This window comes from Natator depressus, chromosome 12 (assembly GCF_965152275.1).
Source record: "Natator depressus isolate rNatDep1 chromosome 12, rNatDep2.hap1, whole genome shotgun sequence".
NCBI lineage: Eukaryota > Metazoa > Chordata > Testudines > Cheloniidae > Natator > Natator depressus.
In genome coordinates this window covers 5,886,016-5,909,042 of record NC_134245.1, presented here as the reverse complement: position 1 = coordinate 5,909,042, position 23,027 = coordinate 5,886,016, and the positions used below count along the sequence as shown (strand labels likewise).

General features: G+C 55.5%; 2 protein-coding genes across 3 annotated transcripts in view; one reads left to right on the top strand and one right to left on the bottom strand.

Moving 5' to 3' along the window:
* Window positions 1-1,615, top strand: part of KCTD19 (potassium channel tetramerization domain containing 19) — a 49,692-nt gene extending 48,077 nt beyond the window's left edge. The window contains exon 14 of the mRNA XM_074968425.1: window positions 1,179-1,615. Coding sequence (XP_074824526.1) covers window positions 1,179-1,183 — 5 coding nt within the window. The 3' untranslated portion in view covers window positions 1,184-1,615. The remainder of the gene's footprint in view (window positions 1-1,178) is intronic.
* Window positions 1,532-23,027, bottom strand: part of PLEKHG4 (pleckstrin homology and RhoGEF domain containing G4) — a 213,395-nt gene continuing 191,899 nt past the window's right edge. The window contains exons 15-24 of one of the 2 annotated variants that reach the window (XM_074968423.1): window positions 16,637-16,886; window positions 14,296-14,385; window positions 13,544-13,768; window positions 11,315-11,485; window positions 10,647-10,824; window positions 9,364-9,480; window positions 9,026-9,289; window positions 7,266-7,474; window positions 6,653-6,733; window positions 1,532-3,445 (exon numbers count right to left, since the gene is read on the bottom strand). In XM_074968423.1, coding sequence (XP_074824524.1) covers window positions 6,692-6,733; window positions 7,266-7,474; window positions 9,026-9,289; window positions 9,364-9,480; window positions 10,647-10,824; window positions 11,315-11,485; window positions 13,544-13,768; window positions 14,296-14,385; window positions 16,637-16,886 — 1,546 coding nt within the window. In that variant the 3' untranslated portion in view covers window positions 1,532-3,445; window positions 6,653-6,691. The remainder of the gene's footprint in view (window positions 3,446-6,652; window positions 6,734-7,265; window positions 7,475-9,025; window positions 9,290-9,363; window positions 9,481-10,646; window positions 10,825-11,314; window positions 11,486-13,543; window positions 13,769-14,295; window positions 14,386-16,636; window positions 16,887-23,027) is intronic. The other variant, XM_074968424.1, reaches the window with a different exon arrangement.

The following is a 23,027-nucleotide window of genomic DNA, read 5'->3' as shown; positions in this document are numbered from 1 at the left end:
GCAGCGTAAAGGTGACAGACCCTGGCCCACATGTGCTAATGTAATGCCCTGGTTCGTATGTGGAAACACGACCTGCGGCTCTCCTGAGACAGGCGTGACTGACAGGCACGTGGCGTCAGCGCACCTCCCCCTTTGCCTCGCTGAGCAGCCCTGGGGGCTCTGTGGGGCCGATGAGGCCTCCACTGCACGGCTCGGTGACCTGACTCCATTTGGGCAAATTAGGGTTGAAGAATTTTCTAACCACCTGCACCTTGTTAGATTAACGTCAGGCTTGTGGGGGGGCGGGCGGGGGATTCAATCGCCAGAGAAACGGCCCTGATGCCAGGATACAGGCTTTGCTAGGCCTGCTCTGAATGAAAGCAGAGGGGTTCCCCCAGCAGTCGTGTGACACCCTGTTTTTAGCTGGTTGGCGCAGCCTTACCATGCTGTACAAATAGTAACTTTGAACATGTGCATTTGAGCAACAATGGGCCTGTGCATTAGAGCCCAAGTAGCTTAGCCCCGTAAACTGACTCTGCCCCTTGCCTGCTATGGGGAGAAAAGTTTAGTTTCGGCTAATACCTGCCGTAACATTTTGGCCAGTCGGCCTTCGTTTGCGGCTTTTATGGGAGGCAAACGCTGGCCTCGGTTGCAGCCTCACATTAAGGGCAGTGCCTGCTGCTGTCTAATGTGCATGTGTGATGAAGTGGGAATTCTCCGGACTGACCCCGCTGCGTGCCTCAAGTGCCCCTCTGTGCTGCATTAGTACCCATTGGAGGAAAAAGGGTGGTTTTCTCTTTGAGCAGACTGGGAACTGTAGGTACGAATGTCGTCTACTTATCTGCGCCTGAACGGGCCTTTACAAAAAAAGACTGACGGCCCCGCTCCCCCCATCAGTGAAAAATCCAAGACAATGGAAAACCCACTCACCGGGACATGACACCCAGCAACTAGTGCCCCAGAGGGAGGAGGATTCCCCCACCTCTCAGGAGGGAAGCTGGGCACAGACCCCCGCTCGAGAACAAAGGACTGGGTATGTGTCAGGTGGAGGGCGTTGGGGGCTCGGCCCTGGGAAACACACTAAGGAGGTGAGACTGAGAGACAGCGAGAGCCTGAAGAGCTTGGCTGTAGCAGAATGGACCATGCTTTAACCTTCATTTCTCGATGCTACCCTGAAGCCTCCCTATGTTGTGTTCCAGTTTAAACCCGGCTGCTTGAGCGTCACTGCAAATACTTGCTGAGGTGCATGAATCCCTGAAGAGTGTACAAGCCTCTCTCAGCTGGACCGCTGAACAGAGCTTCTGGCATGAAGCAGGAGTCCTGACGCCCCCGAAATCCCGTTTTAGGATGCAGTGAGGCCATGTGGCCTACCCTGAAGGAACAGTGAGACCCCCTTGGACTGTTCCAAAGCTGGGGTGGGGCGTAACACTAATCCTGTGGCTGCGTGACAACATGCATTCCGCATTCCAGCTTCCCGTCTCCTGGCCCCGACATGGACATGCAACACAAATCAACCGCATACGAAGAAAATAACCTTTATTAGGCTGTGAAATCAAATCCTGGAAAACCAGGAGGCAGCTGAACATTTCTAAAGATTCTTCCAGCAATGCAGAAACCGCTGTAACAGGAATTTCAGAAACTGGTCACAATGGTAGTTCCATGTGCCCCTTGGTTTGTTGGTAAAGTCTTTCCCTCGTTAGTGGTATTCGCTAGCACTGTGTTGAGGCACAAAGCTTAGAATTAGCTAGAGATTTTTACACATCGGGTTCTAAAATCGTCCCTGGCCAATTGTTCACCACACATTATTGTACCAAAATGTCAATCATCTTCCATTTTGATATCTAAAAAGGAGTAAGACTGAAAAAGTATCAGCTTATTAATGGAACATCAAAGAAGTGTCCTATGTACATTTCCGAACGAAAAGGAACAGGGCTGATATGCAAAGGCTAAATGTGTGCCCAGGAGGGTGAGCGTTTCTGAGCCTAGAAAGCACTGAACTGTGAATGGACCCAAACCAGCAGCTATGCAGAGAAACTAGTTACGCAGTTGGCTGCTCCCTACTATTATTAAGGCCAAGTGTGGTGTGTGTACGTGTTGCAAAAGCTGGGGGCTAAAGGTTTGCAGCACTTGAAGAAGCCCTAAGTAAACATGCTCTCAGCCAGCAGGTTTGCATTTCCCCCACTACATGTTAAATGAAAGGATTCCAAGCCAAACAAGCCCTTGCGGCGTCAGTAAAGTCAAAGTTCCCTGACCGCGCTTACCGAGGAGCTCAAACTGTCCTAAGGGGCGCATCACACACAGGCAAATGCGTGTCTCTGCTGGGATTACACTGCATTAAAGCTGGGGCCTTGACTGTTTCAGTGGCGTAATAATCTGGGCTCAACACACTCCGTAGCTGCTGTGCTCAGACGGGGCTCTGGTCCGTGCTGCTTTGATTGCCACCACCGCATGCTGGGGCTGGGCATCTGAATGGGCCTAGAACACACGACAAAGGCAACGGCAGACCAGGCCAGCATACCTCCATTCCACCCAGCCACACTGGGCAAGCCCCTGTTCCTTCTGCAACAGCCTCTCCACAATGCTGACTTTGCCCCTTATGCCTCATGCCCTTAGGCCCAGCTGTCGCCTGTGAGGTCTGCCACAAAGACAGCAACTGAGCTGGGACTGGACAGCATGAACAGTTCCCTTCTTCTCTCCAACCAGACGTGCTGCAGAGCCAGGAGAGCATGTCTGGCTTCTGCAGGACGGCTCCCACTGACGTCGCCTCTGACCTGCTCTGGCACCGCTGCTGTGCTGGGGCCTCCCCACATCTGCCCTGGGAACACTACTCTGCTGCCCAGTGGGATGTCTGGTTTTGTAGGGTTCCGGTGTCAATCTTCCCAGCAGTCAGACAGGGAGGTGGGAGACACTGACAGCTCATAGTGGTACTAAGGCAGGGAGCAGCTCAGCACTGCAAGCACCTGATGTAACAATGAACCTGGTTTTATTAAAACAGAAGTGTTAAGCCAAGGAAATAAATTATCGCTACACTAGCCAATCTAAAACAAAAGGGAGGCCGCCGATCTTGCGCTGCGGCACAGCACGCAGCCCAAATGGAAATGGCGCTACTTTTATTAAATACCTCGTTCGTTTCCTCCTCGAGCCCTTCCATAAACGTTATAAACTGGGCAGCACAAAGAACAAAACGAGTAACAAAATCTGTATAGTCCAGAGCTTCCAAAATACTCTGTCTTTGCAAATTGCTACGTTACGTGTTAATACATTTATAAATAAAGGACTAACTGCCCCTCCAACACACCAGCGGTGGCGTCTAGTTAACAGGGCACTAATTGGGGGCGCTCCCCAGCCAAGTGCCAGTGATGGACTGGTTTGACGAGCCTGTGGTTGGGCTTGAACATCTCCAGTCTCCTCGTGCCGGTCAGAGACGTGGACTCTTCCGTGGGTTCAATGGAACCAGTGATCAGACCTGGAACACAGCACCAGGCAATGGTTAGGCTTGCTGCACTCTACCCGGGGGTACATTCCCCGTGACGACTGCTGCAGCGAGATGTAGGTCGCCACTTCCCCATGTGCAGTGCTGACCTTTGACCCATGACCTGAGCTCAGCGGATCAGGTAAATCATCAGTTACGTTTTAGAAGGAGATAAGATGCTTGTTAAGTGAGTGCCCCTGAAACTAAAGCCATTCTGCAAGTAGGAGTAAGCAAAGAACTAAAAGCTTATTTTAACATGTGAGCCGGAAGCATTTCGCTGGGTAAGAATTGTTAGCAGAAGACCACATGAGGCCTCATGAAAGTTAACAAAAGCAAGTAACCTTGGGTTGGAAGATTTAGCCATATGTGTCTTGAGAGAAACTGTCAGACTGCAAAGGCTTTATTTAGCCAGACTCCTTAGCTGCACTGTGCAGAGACCCTCCAATCTGTGCGGACACTTGTCAGAGCCCCAGCGATGGACAGCCGGAGTGACACGTATTGACAAGAGGCACAAACAGAATCAACTATGGTCTCAGGGGTAGGTGGGCATAAGGAATAGGTGTCTGAAAGGGAATCAAACCCAGCCCTCACAGGGAACTGTGGGATAGCAGCGTGGTGGCAGCTTTAATGCTTATCTCGCTTTAAGGGGGAACCCAGCCCTGCAGATTCATGGATAGGGCCCCACCCAATTCACGGTCCATTTTGGTCAGTTTCTTGGTGATACGATTTTAAAAATAATAAATTTCATGATTTCAGCTAATTAAATCTGAAATTTCATGGTGTTGTAATTGTAGGGTCCTGACCCGAAAAGAAGGTGTGTGTGTGTGTGTGGGGGGGGGGGGGTTCGCAAGGTTATTGTAGGGGGGGTTGTGTTACTGCTACCATGACTTTGCGCTGCTGCCGGCAGCGCTGCCTTCAGGGCTGGGCAGCCGGAGAGCAGCGGCTGCTGGCCGGGAGCCCAGCTCGGAAGGCAGCGCCGCGGCCAGCAGCAGCGCAGAAGTCCGGATGGCCTGGGATGGGTATTGCCACCTTCACTTCTGGGCTGCTGCCTGCAGAGCCCTCGGTCAGCAGCCGCCGCTCTCCAGCCGCCCAGCTCTAAAGGCAGCGCAGAAGTAAGGGTGGCAATATCACAACCCCCCTGAAATAACCTTGTGACCCCCCCTGCAACTCCCTTTTGGGTCAGGACCCCCAGTTTGAGAAATGCTGGTCTCCCCCCCGTGAAATCTGTATGGTATAGGGTAAAAACACACAAAAGACCAGATTTCACGGGGGGGAGACCAGATTTCACCGTCTGTGATGCGTTTGTCATGGCCCTGAATTTGGTAGGGTCCTAGTCATGAGTGCACATGATGTGGATTCTGCTGTTGTTTTAATTTTGTTTTCCTAGTTCTGTGACTTTGCTTATATTGGCCATGTTATTAATATACCTCATTGAGTCTCTCTGGGTGTCTCACCAATCACCTTCTTAATTAATCTCCTAGACTCATGGATGTTAAGGCCAGAAGGGAACATCATGATCATCTAGTCTGACTAGGGATGTCATGGAAGCTCCTTCACTGGAGGTTTTCAAAGGGAGGCTGGAGCCATCTGTCATGAATGGTTTAGATACAACAAATCCTGCATCTTGACAGGGGTTAGACTAGGTGACCCTTGCGGCCCCTTCTAGCCCTACGGTTCTATGATTCTGCGACCTCCTGCACATTGCAGGCCACAGAACCTCACTCACCTACTTCAGTAATAGACCCCAGCCTCTAAATCGCTAAGCAGCCACCCAAGAACGAACATGTTATTAGTGCCAAGTGCATTTTGCAACCCAGATTAATCATAAGGCTAAGCAAACAGCCGTTTCACAAGCTATTGCCTCCAAGCTTGTATGAAAATCCAGCATGGCCCTTCTGGGTTTGCTGGGCCAGGTCCTGACAGCAAGGTGCTTTCCCTCACCCTCAGAGAGCCCCTCACCCCCACAAGGCTGCAGCCACAGCACGGGCTTTCCCTGCCTGACCTCCGCCCCAATCTCAGAGTCCTGACACCATAGCCTAATTCAGACAACAGGGCCGGGTTCTGATCCACACCCAGCGCACCGTTGTTATGGAGCTTCCAGCTTTGCCTGTGAATTTGATTTCGCTCTGCCCCCGGCAGGTCACAGAACACTGATCTACACTCTGGTGACATGTTGCCATGTGAACATAGTCAGCAAACCCCAAACGAACCAGCCGACTAACACAAGCATCAACTAGACCATGGACAGGGACACGGGTGATGCACAGGAAGGAGGAGCCCCACTTGCCCCAATCCCGCATCCCCCCTTTTCATGCTGGCTTTGTTGGTTCCAGGGTAGGGGGCTGTTGGTTAAGAAGCGGAGTGAGGACTGAGTCACCACGTTTGGCTGCAGATCTGGAAGTTTCCCAGGGTTGGATCCTCCCCCTTCTACTAGAAAAGAAACGAGACTGTGTCAATCCCCCTGCAGGAACAGCAGCTGCTGGCCCCCAGTGTCATGTTCCATGGCCCGAGGAAGGACGGGGGCGATGTTTGTGTCAGCTGCTCTCAGATATACTTGTGCTCAGGAGTGAGTCATGTGGTGTCCCCTTCGGCAGCTCTCCCCGGGGCTGCCTGAGAAGCATCAATGGAGCTCTCCTGGAGTCCCATGTGCGGCCTGCCCTCCCAAACCTGCATCGGCAGGACAGCTGCAGTCCCCTAGTGACAGTGCAGAGCTGAGGGTGGGCCTCAGGGCAGGCAAGCAGAACCAGGCCATCTCAGGGTCCGGCCTTCCTAATGAACTCTGCTAACGAGGGCCCTGTCTCCTTAGGCTCAGGGGACAGACACGGAGACAGTGAGCTAGCAGCAGCCTTGGGGGAAACATGGCTGACTCCCAACGTCAAGTCAGAGGGGCTGGGGTGCAGCAGGATGTTGGCAAAGAAGAGACAGAGCAGTGGCTAGATGGATGGGTCAAAGCCAGCCTAAGGATCCTCCCTGGGCCAATGGCACAGAGACTAGACCCAAGCTAGCGCCCGCATGTCCTTGGTAAGGACTCGTTTACACACTGCCTCAGCCAGATCCTGCAACGTGTCTCTAAGCAGCTGGCCCACAATCTCAGGGGTTAGCCAGCAGCCATCATTAACATGGAGCCATGGCTGAGATTCTCCTGGCTTGGCACGGCTGCCAAACCCGGCCAGCACTGACCTCCCCCCAGCAGCTACTTACAGCTCTGCGCCTTGAGGCAGAACACTTGTGCAGAGGGGGTCACACAACTGTCGAGGGGCTCACGGTGACCGGGCCTGCTGTCTGCGGAGAGAAGCCAGCGTTAGGGGACACCATCCCGCTAGGCTGGGAAGAGTAAAGGGCTGGCAAGTCAGAGGGATGCCAAGGAGACATGGTAACAGAACATTCAAACTCACGAGTGTCCCACCTGGGACTCCTTCATCCCGTCCCCCCCAGAGCACACCCAGCCCTTCCCCGGGAAAGGAGCTGTGGGACAGCCCCTCCCAAGCTCCATTATTCTGCAGAGCAGTAGCTGAAACGTGCTTGCCAACGCCCAGGCGTGGCTATGTGCATGCTAGCATTGAGTACCCTCTGGGAATGTCACAGCAGAGGGAACGGCAGCTCCCTCCTCAGGGCGGTGTCCAGTTGCTTTGTCAGGATCCCACAACACTCGGGGGTCCAGCCTGATTCTCTGGAGGCAACATGAGCTTTGTCACCCAGCTGTGCAGGAGGAAGTCTTGAGTCCCCACCCGGGGTCACACAGGTGCAGCACCTGTCGCTGGGGGCAGCCTGCACCCATGCCGTGCACGTGGGGGCGCTAGCTGCTTTGACTCACCGCAGACCTGTACTGGCATTTAGCGAACTTGGGGTTCTCGTCCAGCGGGGAGGTGAGCGTGGAGCTGTGCCGGGAGCCCAGCGGCGTGTACGCTGGCGAGCCCACGTCGTCACAGAAGCTTTCCTGGGGGACGCTGGAGACACAGCCGCTGTCGGAGCCACTGGAGCCGCTGCCCGACATGCACTGGGAGGACTCGGAGCTCTCCGTCGCTGGGAGGAGAGAGGGCAGGAACCACCCATAAGGGACCTGCTCAGGCGAAGCCACACGAGCTGATCCCGGGCTGCACACCCCAGGCTCCATGGCGCATGTCTGTGCAGCCCATGGCCACCCCACCCCAGGGCAGGCTGCCCACGGGCCTGGCTAACACTCACAGCACTGGAGAGTCAGCGGGGGGGAGCGGGGGTTCAGCATGAGCCGAGCAGGGAGGGGGCCTTTGGAGGGCACAAGTGGGGGGAGCCGGGAGCCCTTGGGTGGTTAAAAGCCCCATGGCACATGCTGCAGCAGTCGTGCTAGACAAGGCGTCCTGGCCTTCTCCCTCCATACATCTCCCCGGCAATGTCAACTGGAGACGAACTGCTTCGCCCTAGACTCTGTGCGCTACTAATGAGTTATCGTGTCCCACCCAGAGCGGCTGCCTTCCGGCCGGGAGCAAGTACTCCCAGTCTATCCGGGCGAAAGCACTCGGGCTGAAAGGTGCTTGGCAGGGGGAAGCTGTTGTGCAGGTGGGCCTTGGATGTGGAAGGGTGGTTTAGTGATAGGACAACAGTGGGGGACTAGAGCCCTGGAGTCAGTTCCTGATCTGGATGAGCCTGAGCAAGCCACACAGTCTCTCTGTGCCTCAGTTTCCCATCTGTGCAATGGGGATAACGGCCCTGCTCTGCCTCGCTGGGGGCTGTGAGGAGAAATGCGTGTGACGTTATGAGAGTATGGTGATGAAGGCCAGGTAAGATGGATCCATTTCTTCCCTAGGGTGCAGCACGCCCCAGTGCAGACCCCAGGCCTGTCTGAGAGCTCCCCACCACTGACAAAGGTGGCCTGCTTTAGAGCTGCTTGTTCAGATGATGAGCCTGCTAACATGCCAGAGGAGGCTGCAGGTTCCTACTCGGACCCCTCCTGCGGGTATCTCCACTGAGCTGGGCGTGCAAGTCCCAGGGCTGCTGTGCCAGGGACTCCCCAATACCTGATGGCAGAACAGGGGAGTGTCCCTCTGCCCCCTCCCCAGGGCAGCACACAGCTCCACACCCTGGCGTGAGGCGCAGGCGAGCTCTGCAGAGGTGACATGTGGAGCTCTAAGGGTTGGGGGGTGGTCACCTCACCAGCTCCTTCAGGAAGGCTGGTAAGAAAAGGGTACCCCACGGACCGAGAGCGCAGGGGAGCCCAGGACCCTGCCTAAAGCTGGCAGAGCCGCGCTTGGGGCCTGGGAAAACAGACACCACGAAGCACTAACTGTCTCACGTCGAATTCACACAGGCAGAGGGCTTGGGGGACAGCATCAGAGCTGGGTCCCATGGGCAGCAGTGCCCATCGTAACCCCTCAGCAAACAGGGGCAGAGGGAGACAGGCCCATGGGAAGGGAACAGGTGAAGCTTGTGTAAGCAGGGCTCTGCGGGGAGCTGGAGGGGAGGAGTTGTCACTGCCCTGCCCAGGGGCCCGGCCTGATGATGAGGGAGGTGCCCGAGGAAGCTCAGGGCTCTGCGCTGGGGCTGTGCAGGTGGCAGAGGGGCTCCCTGCGTGCCCAGCGGCTGTCCGCTCATACGTACTCAGAGAAGGCTGGCTGCTGGTCTCATGCTCCTGCTCATCTTCCTCGATGCAGGCGCCGGCGTGGAAGGGGCGGCCGGGGGCCAGCACGCCCGGCAGCAGGGCCTGCTCCAGGTACATGTGCAGGTTGAGGGGCCCGAGCAGGGAGGAGGACGAAGGGCTGTAGGCGGAGGGGGCGCTGCCAGCAGAGAGAGGCGTCTGGGTTCTCTTGTAGGGGTTGGAGTGGTCAAACAGAGACACCGCGATGGAGGCCCTCGTCCGAGCTCCTGCCACAAAACAAAGCTGTGAGCGTCAGCCCTGCGCTGGCTCTGGGCGGAGGGGCAGCGGGGCTGGCACCTACCTCTGCCCTTCATGATGTAATCGATGGCGCGGTCGTTGATAGCTGCCTCGCTGGGCGTGATGTCGAGAAACGGCTTGTTCCCTACCCCCATGGACACCATCTCCTGCCTGCGGATTTCTGGGGAGACAGCAGCGGAGCATAGAGCAAAGTGCGGCTCTCCCCCGTCTCCAGCACAGAGGAGACTGCACTGACCCCCGGGTACTGGGCCAGGAGCCCTGAGCCCACAAAACCCCCTAGCAGGCTGCTGGAGCCCTGCTAGTGACGCATCGGGCCCGGCTCCTTTGCCACTCACTGCTCGGGGGATGCTCCGCTGGGAGAGTTGGCAAACAAGCGAGCGAGCCCCACCAGGACTGGCAGCTCAGAGCCTCCAGCTGTGGGAGCTCTGGCCAAGGCCGAGTGCGGGGTCGGGCTCTGGATGGAGGGTCTTCAGCTGCATGCCTGGGGGAGATGGGTGCTGCACTGCAAGCCCCAGCATAGGGGTGCAGGGCTGGTAGCCTGTGTGGCCTCCTGGAAGGGACATTGCCCTAGGACTCAGGAGACCCGAGTTCTCATGTTGGTGTAACAAAAGTGGGAATTTATTGTAATAGTCTTACGTGTGCCTCAGTTTCCCCCATGGTTTGCATTGCTATCAGAGTGGGGGAAAGGATTATGGTTGCTCTTAGGGCAGGCTAAGGAAGACACTAGGAAATTAGGTCAGTATAACCGCATCACTCAAGTTCCACCTCAGCTGGACTTGCTGGGCCGAGCTCCTGGTGTGAACCCCAGGAGCTCAGTCTTGGAGGCGGTGTGGACGCGTGTCCTGCCCTGAAGGAAGAGTGGGACGAGGGTGACCAGACAGCAAGTGTGAAAAATCGGGACAGGGTATGGGGGGTAATAGGAGCCTATGTAAGAAAAAGACCCAAAAATCGGAACTGTCCCTGTAAAATTGGGAATCTGGTCACCCTAAGTGGGACCCTGAGGGGGTCTGGCGCATGAAGGGGCCTCCTCAAGGAGCACAGACCCTGGGGAGCTGTGACACCTGGCTCGGCCACCGATTTGCTGAGTGACCCTGGGCAAGTCTCTGTCCCTCAGCCTGGATAGCACGGGGAGAGGGACACAGACGTGCGGTACGATCGACAGAGGGAAAGACCTAGGGAGTGTCGTCGTTCCACACCGTACGCGGCAAGGCACCTACACAAAGTTCCCAGGAACCAGGTTCCCTGGGCCAGTGTGGAGAGCAGCATCCAGACCCAGGTACCCAAGGAGCCCTCAAGGGATGGAGGTGCCATGGGGAGGGGTCGCACCTTTATTGCGGGTGGCCTGCTGCCACAGGATCTTGGCAATGTCCTTGGTCCAGACTTGCTTGGTCTCCGCGGTGCTGGCCTGGAGGATGTACGTATCGCTGGACTTCCGCCGTCGGAACCAGATCTCAAAGCGCAGGCCACTGTCCCCGGTGTTCTCCGTCAGGCCGATATCTGCCGTCTGGGGAGAGGGAACACGCAATGCTCAGGAGGGCTACGGGGGCACTGGGAAGGGGGGGCCACGGATCCGTCCTGGATTGCGCCCCCTCAGCCCATGCCATGGACCACGTCCCACCCTCCAGCACACCCCTGGAGAAGCCGAGAGAATTCAGCCCCCTGGCCAGCATGACCCTCATGGTGAAGGCTGATGAGGCCCAGCCCCCTCTCGCCTGGCAGTGCAGCAGCAGAGGAGGGCAGTGCCCTGCCAGCCCTGGCCCAGCAGGGAACACAGGGCCACATGCTTATCGTCTCCCTCTGGAGCCTGTCTGCTACACTGTGAGCTGCCTGGGCACGGACCATCTCTCCGCCCTGCGTCTGTACGGTGCCTAGCACTGGGGGGTCCTGGCCCAGGTCTGGGCTCCGAGGGGTTCCCGCAATACTGGTGACAGGCAGTAGTAAGAGGGTGCCCAAGAACGCCCCCCAGAGGTGCTACTGTGTGGAGCAAGCCTGACCTTGAACGAGCGCTTGTAGATGTACACGTCGAAGCCTCCCTCGATCCTCTTGGGCTTGCTGAAGAGAATCAGGTCCTCAAACAGGAAGACGTGTCTCTGGCACTTCTTGCGGCCCAGCCAGATGGTGAACTCATCCTGCCGCATCAGCTGCCCCTGCTCCTTGAGGTTCACCTGGCCAGAGGGAACGCCAGCCCAGTAAAGCAGAGCCCGCAGCTGAACCAGGTGGGACTGATGCCCAGCCCCACATCACTGCCTGGACCGCAGCAGACGAGCAGCTGCAGAGGGCAGGGCTGTGTGTGGAGAGCAGGGAACCTGACTCTTGATCAGCCTGGTCCCCGTGTCCCCAGCTGCTGGTGAGACGCTGCAGCCAGATATGGCGAAGGAAGGGAATTTGTGGAGAGGAAGACAGGGAGATTGAAAGAGGAACCTTCCTCGCTTCACCCAGGAACCAGGGATCCCAAGAGAGATCCAGTTCACGAGGGGAGACATTCACCCCACAGAGCACAAGATGTAGGCACCACTTGAGCCCTCTAACTAGGATTTAAGTGGGGTATAAGCAATACCAAGGCCTGGCTGGCCCTCTGCTTGGGTGAATGTCCCCCTGCAAGAGTCAGGGCTGCCAGACACGTGCATGGCAAGTCTGGAGGTACCAGCCAGGGCCTGTTCTCTTCCTTATCGAGGGGGAATGTGTGAAGACGTGAGGATATTCTGTAATATTTGTATGACTTCGAGGGCATGCCTCAGTTTCCCTCTGCATGGTGCACTGCTACCCGGCGGGTGTAAAAGGGTTAACACTGCTCCTGGAACAGCGCAGGAGGTGTGAGTGTCACCTCACTGTCTGGGAGGGAAAACAGAGTCATTAAGGAACTGGCTCAAACCAACCCAAATCAACACAGGGTCCAGTGAGACAAAGAGACGGCCCAAGGTCCGAATGATCAACATCTAAGAGCAGGAAACCCCAGCAGGTGGGATTTGGGAACTGAGGTGGAGAACAGGGTGTCAGGTGACTGAAAGAAAGGGGCTTTTTGGGGGGACTCAGGAGTGTGAACTTGGGGAGACAAACAGGTGACGGGAGAGAGTCAGAGATGAGTCCATCACAGGTTGACTGGTCCATCATGGTGCTGGCTTAGCCAGGGTGGACCATGGCTTAACTTCTGTCTCTCTGAGCTAACCCCAGTGCATTCAGATTCTGCAGCCAGGTGACCAGTTGATGGTACCGTGGTTTGGAGAGGCTGCCTGTGTCACTGTGAATACTCACTGAGAGCACTGCGCCCTGACAGGGGACAGCACAGACCTCCCGCAGGAGTCTGGCTGGGCTGGATTCGGTGCAGGGAGCCACGAAGAGAGACGGGGTCACTGGTGCCAACTGCCCAGTCTCAGAGTCTTCGAGGTCACAGGCCTGCCCCGGTGGAACGGTGTGAGACCTTGGGGCCAGGCCCACTACAGGGGCACCCCCAGGAGACTGGTTACAGGCTGGGGCACAGACCCTGGGACTCTGTTTGCTACTAGGTCACTGGAGAGCGGGGCGGAGCCCAGCAAACCCTGCGAATAGTAATGCTGACCCCCGCTGGCTGGAACCACCCCATGGCACCACAAGCCGTGTCCATCTCTGCACCCAGCACTCCTGCGAGGAAGAGAGGCTGAGCTCAGAGCCAAGCTTTTGGAGGGGAAATCCTGGACAGGTGGTTCTGTGGGTAGCAGTCGGCACCTCTCCCCACCCGGCCAGGGAAGATCAGACAGCTCAGCCTGGGCTACGCTCCACTGGCCAGTGAGCAGGGTCGGCATCACAGGATACAAGCCACCCCTTGCGCTCAGCCAGGAGCTCGATACAGCTCAGGCCTGGTCTACACTAGAAAATGAGGTCGGCGTCACCCCTGAGCGCCGCAGTTAAGCCGACCTAAGTCCCCACGTGAAGAGCGCTAGGTTGACGGAAGAATTCTTCCATGGCCCTTGCTGCCGTCACTTGGGGAGGTGGAACGCCTGTGCCAACGGGAGAGTCCCACTTCGCAGCAATGGCTGAACTGAGGGAGTCTGTGCCCGCAGCCTCAGGGGCTCAGCACCTCCTCCCGAGGCCATGTCCTCTGCAAGTCCCAGGTGAGCTTTGGGATCCTATCGCCCATTGAATGCTATGGGGCAAGTCCCAGCGCCAGCCAGAGGCTGGGTGTACATGTGGAGGGCAGATGAACCCGCCGTCCAGGGAGGGAGAGAATGCGCTGCTCCTCTACGTACATCACAATCTCGGATGGCGTCCATGGCTAGCAGGTCATTGCCGTGCCGAAGCTGGAATTTCACCATCTCCTCTGCTGCTCGGAGGTAGCCCAGCTCCTGCTCCTGGGCCTCGCCGCACTCCTTGATCAGGTCCTTCAGCAGCAGGGCGTATTTACTCATGCGCTGGATGGGTTTCAGCAGGTAGGAGGCAAGATCCATTTTATCCCCCAGTTGCACCTGCTTGAACTGAGACCCCAGAGAAAACTGATCAGCAGAGGGGTGGGTGAGCAGCCGCCTGTCCCCAGCAGCTATTCTGGGGAGTGGCAAGATCTCCACTGCCCCAAGCCCGAGGGCCTGGGACTAATGGCTTGCTGAGTTTGCCAAACACTCTCCACAGGAGCCTACTGCTCACTAGGGTTCTGTAGGCTATGAGAAGGAACGGAGCAAGCTCGGACGTGCAGAGGAATTAATAAGGAGGAAGCAGTTGTTTGCAGGACCCCTTTCCAAGGCAGAGTACTCTGCAGAGCAGCCACCGAGCAACTCTGCATTCCAGCCCCCTTCCCACTCTGCTCCTCACACTGTGACACCCAGGCAATTGCAGGAGACCGTTCCCTGCACCCAGCAGAGCCCATCTTCCCCAGCCCAGCACAGAGACAGCACCCTGTGTCCTGAACAGGGGCTAGGTTTCTGTAAGCAGACAAGGGAGGGACTCAATCCCAACCCTAGTGGGAACCACAGAGCTCTGATCCGGGCTCGGGGCACAGGGGATTTACCTTAAAGAACGTGTTCCCATGGCTGGCCAGCAGTGAGTCGGATTTGGGTTTGTTTTTGCTGTATAATGCATACATCCCAAACTGATCCTTCTGCAACAGAAACAAACACCCCTGAAGGACACCTTCACACTCCGGAACTGCGGCTGTCCCCCGAGTTAATGCAAGGCCTTGTTGTCAAGTGACCCCGTTTCCTTTACAGAGGATTGCTGCAGAGTGTCTCCAAACCAACTGCCCCAGGGCCCTGGACTTTAACTGGCTACGCCGGGCCTGTGCACATGGGAACTGGGGAGGAGGACTCTCCTTATGGATTCCTGGGACCTCCCCAGGAGCCATGGGTAACTCCTTCAACTCCATGTCATCATTATGGCAGACAGGGTTGTTTGCTGGTTCCTCCGCAAAATCTTCCTTCTGCCCCTTGCCTAGGAGTCCCTGTGGGCTGTATGGCCTGCAGGCCCTTACAGCAACCGCTGAACAAGACTGTAAAGAGACACTGCAGCTGGAGTTACAGGCCTGGTGGAGAGGGAAACAGGCTGTCCTGAAACAACTCTGCTTTAGAGCCAATGCTTCCAGCACCTCTCCCGCATTGTGCTTCACTATCAAAGAGTCGAGGATCTTTGTACTTATGGTGTATCTACATTGCAATTAAAAACCCACAGCTGGTGTTTGCCAGCTGACTTGGGCTCCCGGGGCCTGGGCTAAGGGGCTGTTTTATTTCAGTTTTGATTTCCGGGCTCGGGCTGCAGCTTGGGCTTTGGGACCCTCCCACCTCGCAGGGTCCTAGAGCCCAGGCTCCAGCCCGAGCCTCGAAGTCAATACCGCCAATAAACAGCCCCACAACCTGAGCCCGGAAGCCTGAGTCAGCTGGCACAGGCCAGCCGCGGTGTCTAACTGCAGTGTAGACGTAACCTTAGAGACCACCTGCAATTCCTTCCCCATCTGACGCCACAGACGGAGGATAAGCCACGGGCTGATGGACTCTAAAGAGCAAAGATCCTCTTGCCCTGGAAATGTCCCTTAATAGCCAGGAAAAATGGGAGAAAAACGCAGCATCTGCTCTTCCCCAGTATCGGCGGAGCTGCCTTGAGCGCAAGCTGCCTGCTGCATGCTGGCTGCCTCCACTCACAAGCCCTGAGGATTTGTTGCCTGGAGGTGGTTTTGCTGGTGAACTGGGAGCAGAACCAGGCCTAGGTCTGAGCAGGAAGGGGCAAACACATCTGCTTCTCCCGTGGCTTGTGCTGGGACGGTGGGTGTGACATCAATAAAGCCAGCACAGCCATACTGGAGTTCTCAGCAGAACGGATGAGAGAGTCACATGGCTATGTCCGCATTACGTTCCCCAGGGCTAGATTGTCCTCACTGTGCTCCGGGGCCCTGGCCTCCAAGTGAATCCTGGCTGGTGGAGCAGAGTGACTATGGGTAGCCAGGAGGTGTTCTCTACACCGCCCTCTGGCCCCAGATGAGCTTTCAGGGCAGGCTAGTGCACAAAGCTCGCTATTCCCTCTCATGCTGCGGGAGCCAGGCAACAAGCCTTGGGAAGCCTGTGGTCTGGGGGCCTGAGCCCAGCCATCACCCCCGGTTCAGGCATCTGGGGAACACCAGGGGCTGTGTGTATGCAGTGACCTTGGCAATGGGGGAGAGATGTTCATTAAACTAACAGAAAATGCTGTGAAGAGAAGTGCTAAAAGGGAAGTGTAAGTAGTGAACACACAGCAGAGCCTAGAAAATCAGCCCAGGGCAGTCCTAGTTGTTCCCTCGGGTATGGGGTCCCATGCACGGCTCTGCCAGTCCCAGGGCCTTGCCTTTATTGAAGGCACCACACCTCACCTTGCCAATGCTTCCCCAGACTGCAGATCCTCCCCACTTCCCAGCTCCTGCACTGAGGCAGCTGTGCCGTGCCTTGGGGACTGTATTGTACTGGCCCTGGCACCTTGGACTTGGCTGCATGAATGTGCGCTGCTCATTCCCTGTATGATCACCAGACCATGTGTCTGTTAGAGAGAGAGCCCTACACACCTGGGAGCAGGCTCTAGCCACTAACTGTGTTAACAAGAGACAACTCCTTCCAGAGCAGCAAATTCATTTCCCCTCCCAGCTCCGCAAGCTCAGCTGGGCTTCGGAGTGTCTTGTAACAGGAACCTGGGTTTCTCCGAATGCATTACTCTGGAGCTCAGTGTCCCGGTCCAACCTGGGCCGGCTCCGGGGCTGACCCCCAGGGACAGGCTCTGCAGTAACCCCTGGTCTGAGCAGAGGGTTCCAGCAATCAGACTGCACAGACAATGCCACCTTTCACGGCCCAGCCCAGCGGCGGAGCAGGACAGCCAGATGGACGCAGGTGCCTTACGTGTCTGAGGAAGCCGTGGCTGACGCGCAGCGGGTGGTTGCAGCAGCTCTCCAGTTCCCGCAGGAAGTACTGGCTGTGGAAGTCATAGAGCTTCTCCAGGTTCCCGAAAATGACACTGCGCTTCCCTCTCAGGTCCTGGGGCAGGTCCAAGCGCTCCATCTCGGGGAAGTAGCTCTCGATGGTGTAACACAGAGACCTCACGTACTCCCGCTCCGTGGTCACCATCTCGTCTATGATGTGCCGCAATTTGCTGCAGAGGAAGAAAATCTCAGTCGGGAAGGGGAGACTGGCAGGGCTGGCTCCGGGACAGGTTCTGCAGGCACACGGGTGCCTTGGGCTCGGCTCCTCAATCCGGGGCAGCATCAGAATCTCGGCTTTCATTTGACAACATTCTGTTTCCTGCCCTGATAACCGGGAAGGACAGGGTGAAAGTGTGGCTCTCCGTGTACATGCCAGGCTGGTAACTGGCCTACATCAGTGTAAGTGTAACCTGCATACAGAGGGGCCAAGCAAAGCAACTAACAGAGGGGGTAAGAAAATGCAGGATAATGGACATGCATGTGTGGGTGTTGGAGGGAGTACAGCCATCTAACAGCCTTTCCTGCTACACCCCCATCACCTCTGTGAGAAAGCTACTCCCCACTCCCCTTGCGAACAGGTGGCCTACCTTGCCATGGGCAGCACCGTTGGGCTGGCACAGGACAGATGGCTGTCACAGTGAAGTGACTAGAAACGCAAACGAAAGTCCTCAGGGCCCCAGGGTGCTGGAGGGTGTCACAAGGACCATGGAAAGCTGCTCTTGGGGAGAATGATCCCAAAGGCCCCTCCATGGGAACAGTGCCCCAGAGAACCATGGGGGACAGCAGCCATGGCTTCCTGCTCACAGGCATCACAGCCCCGAGCAGGGCGGGATGGGCCTGTCTACGTGTCCCTCCTGTGACCATCTACAACACTGCTCAAACCTCGGCATCTCTTGGCTAGGAAGATACTAACAACCTGAGGCCTGGGCGTGGGTGCAAATGAAGTGATTAGAGGGCTCTACCCCAGCCTTGGCCTGGGGGTTTGGCTTGTGTGCTGCGTAGCCAGCAGGGGGCAGAGGTGTTGGCAGGTCCCTTCTCTGGCAGGTTGGTTTTTAGCTGAGAAGCTTCTGCTATTTGATTTAACTTTCAGTGGGAAATTAACTCCTTCCTGCCTGCTTCACCCTCACCCCTTTCTCTCACAGCAGCACCTGGGTGGGTAGGCAGCAAAAGGCCCAACAGGACCCTGCATCCGATGCCCTCAACAGGGGTCATACTCCCAGCTGGTTCCTCCTTCCAGCCTACATCCCCTCAGCCTTCGCCAGGTCGGTGCTGGGACAGCCGGGTGATGGCAGTGACCGTGCTGGGTAGGGGAGAGATGAGGCTGTTGCGTGGCAAGTCAGCACGCAGAGCACTGTTCCAAGGGCACACAGCCATGCCAGTCCATCCACCCAGGCTGAGAGGAGCATGGGATTTGCCCTGCTGGATCAGACCACTGCTCTTGGCACGGGGGCTCCTGCACAGAGGCTGGGGGACTGGGGACTGCCATCGAGCCCTCCCGCCCAGGCAGCAGGGAAGCTGCTCATCAGCCTCTTCTCTGGGGCTGGGCTTCCACTGGAGGGTCTGCACGCTGGCAGCTCCATTGGCCTTGTCCTGCAGCTGGGCTGGAGAGAACCTGACAGGAAACTCCTCTACAGACCTGTGCACCACGCCTCTGCCCTGCATGGCCAAACCAGGCCGGTTATGCAGTGCCCAGGGCATCTGTGCCCCTGGAAGAGGGAACGCTTGCCCCCTGCCGACAATCCCTCTTGCAATCTGGCATGCCTGCTACCTGTATGGTGGCTGGCTCCAGAGGAGGGAAAATTGTAGTGGTCAGGTGGGCTCCTCAGCGGAGGGAGGACCCAGCTGTAATCCCGATTTACTCCACACCAGCCCAGACAAAGTGGAGCTAGCTGTGCGAGCGCTGCATGTCGCTGCTAACCTGGCAGATCTCCTCACAATCACAAGTGAAATGCAACTACATTGGGGCCCCACTGCGTGAGACGGGTAATAGCAACTACTGCCATTAGCAAGGGGTGTGACGTTGCCCGGGTGCATGCAGCCTGCTGGTGTAGAGACAGGACCATCACCAGTCATTACTGGGGGCCAGCAGGGTGTCTCAGGCACTGACAGGTGGGCACCACCATAGAATCATAGAATCTCAGGGTTGGAAGGGACCTCAGGAGGTCATCTAGTCCAACCCCCTGCTCAAAGCAGGACCAATCCCCAATTTTTGCCCCAAATCCCTAAATGGCCCCCTCAAGGATTGAACTCACAACCCTGGGTTTAGCAGGCCAATGCTCAAACCACTGAGCTATCCCTCCCCACCTGTGAGGAACAGTGGGGTTTCTTCCCCGAGCTCTCAGAAGAGCGGGTGGCTGATACGAAGAAGAGGTCCGGCTGTGGGTTTGAAGGAACAGACATTACCTCTCCCCGCTGGACACGTCTTAGCGAAACACCAGACACCTACGCCAGAGAGGACTGCGTGGCATCAGTGGCTGGTAGGCAGGATGAGCTGGCAGCAGCTCTTCAGCACGGCCCAGGGCCATGGTGTAGTGGGAAGCCTGGCAGCTGGGAAGGGGCATTCCTAGCAGAAGGCTTACAACTGCTGCCCATGCCCATCCCTAGCTGCTGAGAGGGCGAAGGATCATTCTCCCTCTCTGGCACCCCAGTGCCTCCGGACTTCTCATGGCTCCATCTCCACCCCAGCCTAGTGACTGCTGGGTGCTCAGGTGGGTGTGAGACAACGGACTGCGAGAATTTCAGCTAGAGCTCCCACCCTCCCCCTCACTTTATCCCCTGCACTGTGGCCACCCCTGCAGTATCACCTCCCCCACCTCTCCCTGGCTGTGTGACGGGGAGAACCAAATGGGGAGGGAGGGAGACAGAAAGGAGAGACCTGGAGCCCCTTCCCTCTAGCTGGGAGGAGGAGCCGCAGGGCCCAGAGGAGAACAGCAATCCTGTCTGCCAGCTGGGAAGGGACAAAGTGGCTGCAGGGGTAAGGGCTCTCTTCCCCCCAGCCAGAGGCAGCCACAATGGGAGCAGGGCATAGCCAGGAACACCCTTCCTTAGCAGGGGGGTGAGCGGCACTGTTGATGGGTGGAGAGGAGTCCCCTCCCCCTGGATTATCAGACCCACAGATAAACACGATTTGTTGGGGAAGAGTCAACATGGTTTTTGTAAGGGAAATCACACCTCACTAATCTATTAGAGTTCTTTGAGGGGTCAACAAACATGTGAACAAGGGTGATTCAGTGGGTATAGTGTACTTGGACTTTCAGAAAGCCTTTGACAAGGTCCCTCACCAAAGGCTCTTAAGCAAAGTAAGCAGCCATGGGACAAGAGGGAAGGCCCTCTCAATGATCAGTAACTGGTTAAAAGACAGGAAACAAAGGGGAGGACTAAATGGTCAGTTTTCAGACAGAAGAGAGGTAAGTAGTGGGGCCCCCCCAGGGAGCTGTACTGGGACCTGTGCTGTTCAACATATTCATAAACGATCTGGAAAAGTAGTATACATGGTGAGGCTGCAAAATTTGCAGACAATATAAAATTACTTAAGATAATTAAGTCCAAAGTTGACTGTGAAGAGTTACAAAGGGATCTCACAAAACTGAGTGACTGGTCAATAAAATGGCAGATGAAATTCAGTGTTGATAAATGCAAAGTAATGCACATTGGAAAACATAATCCTAGCTATACTTAAAAAATTATGGGATTTAAATTAGCTGTTCCCACTCAAGAAAGAGATCTTGGAGTCATTGTTGAGCGTTCTCTGAAAACATTCACTCAATGTGCAGCAGCAGCCAAAAAAGTGAACAGAACGTTGAGAATCATTAAGAAAGGGACAGATAATAAGACAGAAAATATCCTATTGCCTCTATATAAATCCATGGTACGCCCACATCTTGAATACTGCGTTCAGTTCTGGTCGTCCCATTTCAAAAAAGATATATTGGAATTGGAAAAGGTTCAGAAAAGGGCAACAAAAATGATTAGGGGTATGGAACGGCTGCCCTGTGAGGAGAGATTAAGAAGACTGGGATTGTTTGTCTTGGAAAAGAGACGACTAAGGGGGATATGATAGAGGTTTATAAAATCATGACTGGTGTGGAGAAAGTGAATAGGGAAGTGTTATTTACCCCTTCACATAACACAAGAACTAAGGCTCACCCAATGAAATTAACAGGCAGCAGGTTTAAAACAAATATAAGGAAATATTTCTTTACACAACGCATAGTCAACCTGTGGAACTCCTTGTTAGGGGATGTTGTGAAGGCCAAGACAATAACATGGTTCAAAAAAGAACTAGATAAGTTCATGGCAGACAGGTCCATCACTGGCCATTAGCCAAGATGGCCAGGGATGCAACCATATGCTGAGTGTCCCTAGCCTCTGTTTGCCAGAAGCTGGGAGGGGACTACAGGAGATGGATCACTTTTTGATTACCTGTTCTGTTCATTCCCTCTGGGGCACCTGGCACTGGCCACTGTCAGAAGACAGGATACTGGGCTAGCTGGAGCATTGGTCTGGGTCTGACCCAGTATGGCTGGTCTTATGCTCTTACGATGGGAGGCAGAAGGCTCCTGGTAAAGGCGTTCCCCATGCCATGCACAGCTCTGGAGACGTCTGGATTCCACCCCTTGTCAGGCTGGATGAGAAAGTCTCCACTGGGCAGCCATTTTCAAGCCCTGCCACTCACTACAGACAGATTCACACCCACTGGGCGCCAGAATGGCTCTCGACACAGCTGAGTGTGCCAACCAGGGGGATCCTCAGGTGTTCCTTATGAGAAGGTTTCAGCTCCCTTTACATACAGAGGACATCAGCTGGGCCAGAGCACAGTCCCCTGCTTCCAGTACATTCTCCCACGCATGAACACCTGTCAAATCTTTACGCTAGCCTGGGCTAAGGTCAACTTCCTCCTCTGTCCCTTTGCAGAAAGTCTCAAAGACATGGGTGCCAGACCAGAAGTCAAAGCACAGTGATGGGGCTCTTTACCAGCAGCAGCTCCAGCATTGCCTCACAGAATCAAATAGTCAGTTGCTTGCCTGGCCACAGCCGCAAGGAATTGTTCTGAGCACTCTGCAGGGACTCTGGGATTGCTCCATCTGCTTCCCATGGACATTCCCCCCTTCAGCTTCAGCACCCTTTAGGGGAACAGCCTACCAGCCGAGAGCCAGGCAGAACAGGAGGTCTGCCAACTCTGCCAGAGGCAGCTAAGATCCTCCCCTTTGCCCTTGGCTGCTGCGGTAGCAGGACATGCTGCACGTACTTGGCAGGGGTGGCAGTGGGCCAGGGCACCCTGAACCACTTTGGGATGACCCAGATCCTGAGCCCCCTTCCTCAAGTGACGGAATACAGCCCTGTGTTCACACCCTACATGCTACTGTAATAATCTTTGTACACGCCATGCCCTGTGAGGTGTCATTTGAAAACTCATAACTTGCTGATCAGCAATATCATGGCAAAGTGCATATAGCCACATTATATGTAAAATTATGGACATAAACTGAAATCAGCTGACTGGAGAGTGTTTCCCAGGTAAGTCTGGGGAGTGGTTAAAGCAGTTTCTCAAAGACAAAGGGCAAGCTGACGTTCCAGCCAGATGACAACACAGCTAATGGGCTTACCTACCAAATGGCCAGTCTTTGATAAAAAATGGGGTCAGGGACAGAAAGATCTGCATCTTAGCAAAGAAACAGCATGGAGTCTCCTTTGTTCAGTAGACTGCCTGTCTCCTGGTTCTCAGCTGGAAATGCTTTTCAACAAGGGACTAAACAGCTCCAAAAAGGAGGGGCAAACCCCCAAGGCTCCCCTTCTCTCCCCCTGCCCATCTCATTCTCTGTCCCTGCGAAGACAAAGGAAGCAGCCTGCTGGACTCTGGGGGAGGGGTCCTGACCCAAAGAGTTTGGTCAGTAATGCTGTTGGAAGCATGTGGTGAGAAACTTTGCTTGAATCTAATGTAGTTTGTTAAGTTAGACACTAGGAAGAGTTTTAACTTTATTTTTTCTTGTAACCATTTCTGACTTTTATGCCTCATTGCTTTTACTTAAAATCTTTCCCTCAGAAGTTAAGTTTTTTTATTGTTTTATCTAATCCAGTGTGTTGAAGTTAACTCTACCTAAGGTAACAAGCTAGTATATATTCTTCCCTTAGAGGAACAATGGATTTGACATATCTGGACTGTCCAGGAGCAGGCTGGGCAGTACAGGACGTACATTTCTGGGGGGGAAGTCCGGGACTGGGAGTGAGCTGGGGTCACCCTGCGGCAGAACCAAGGCTGGTGAGAGACAGGGTGTGACTGGCAGGCTGCAGTTACACACCGACACATCTGG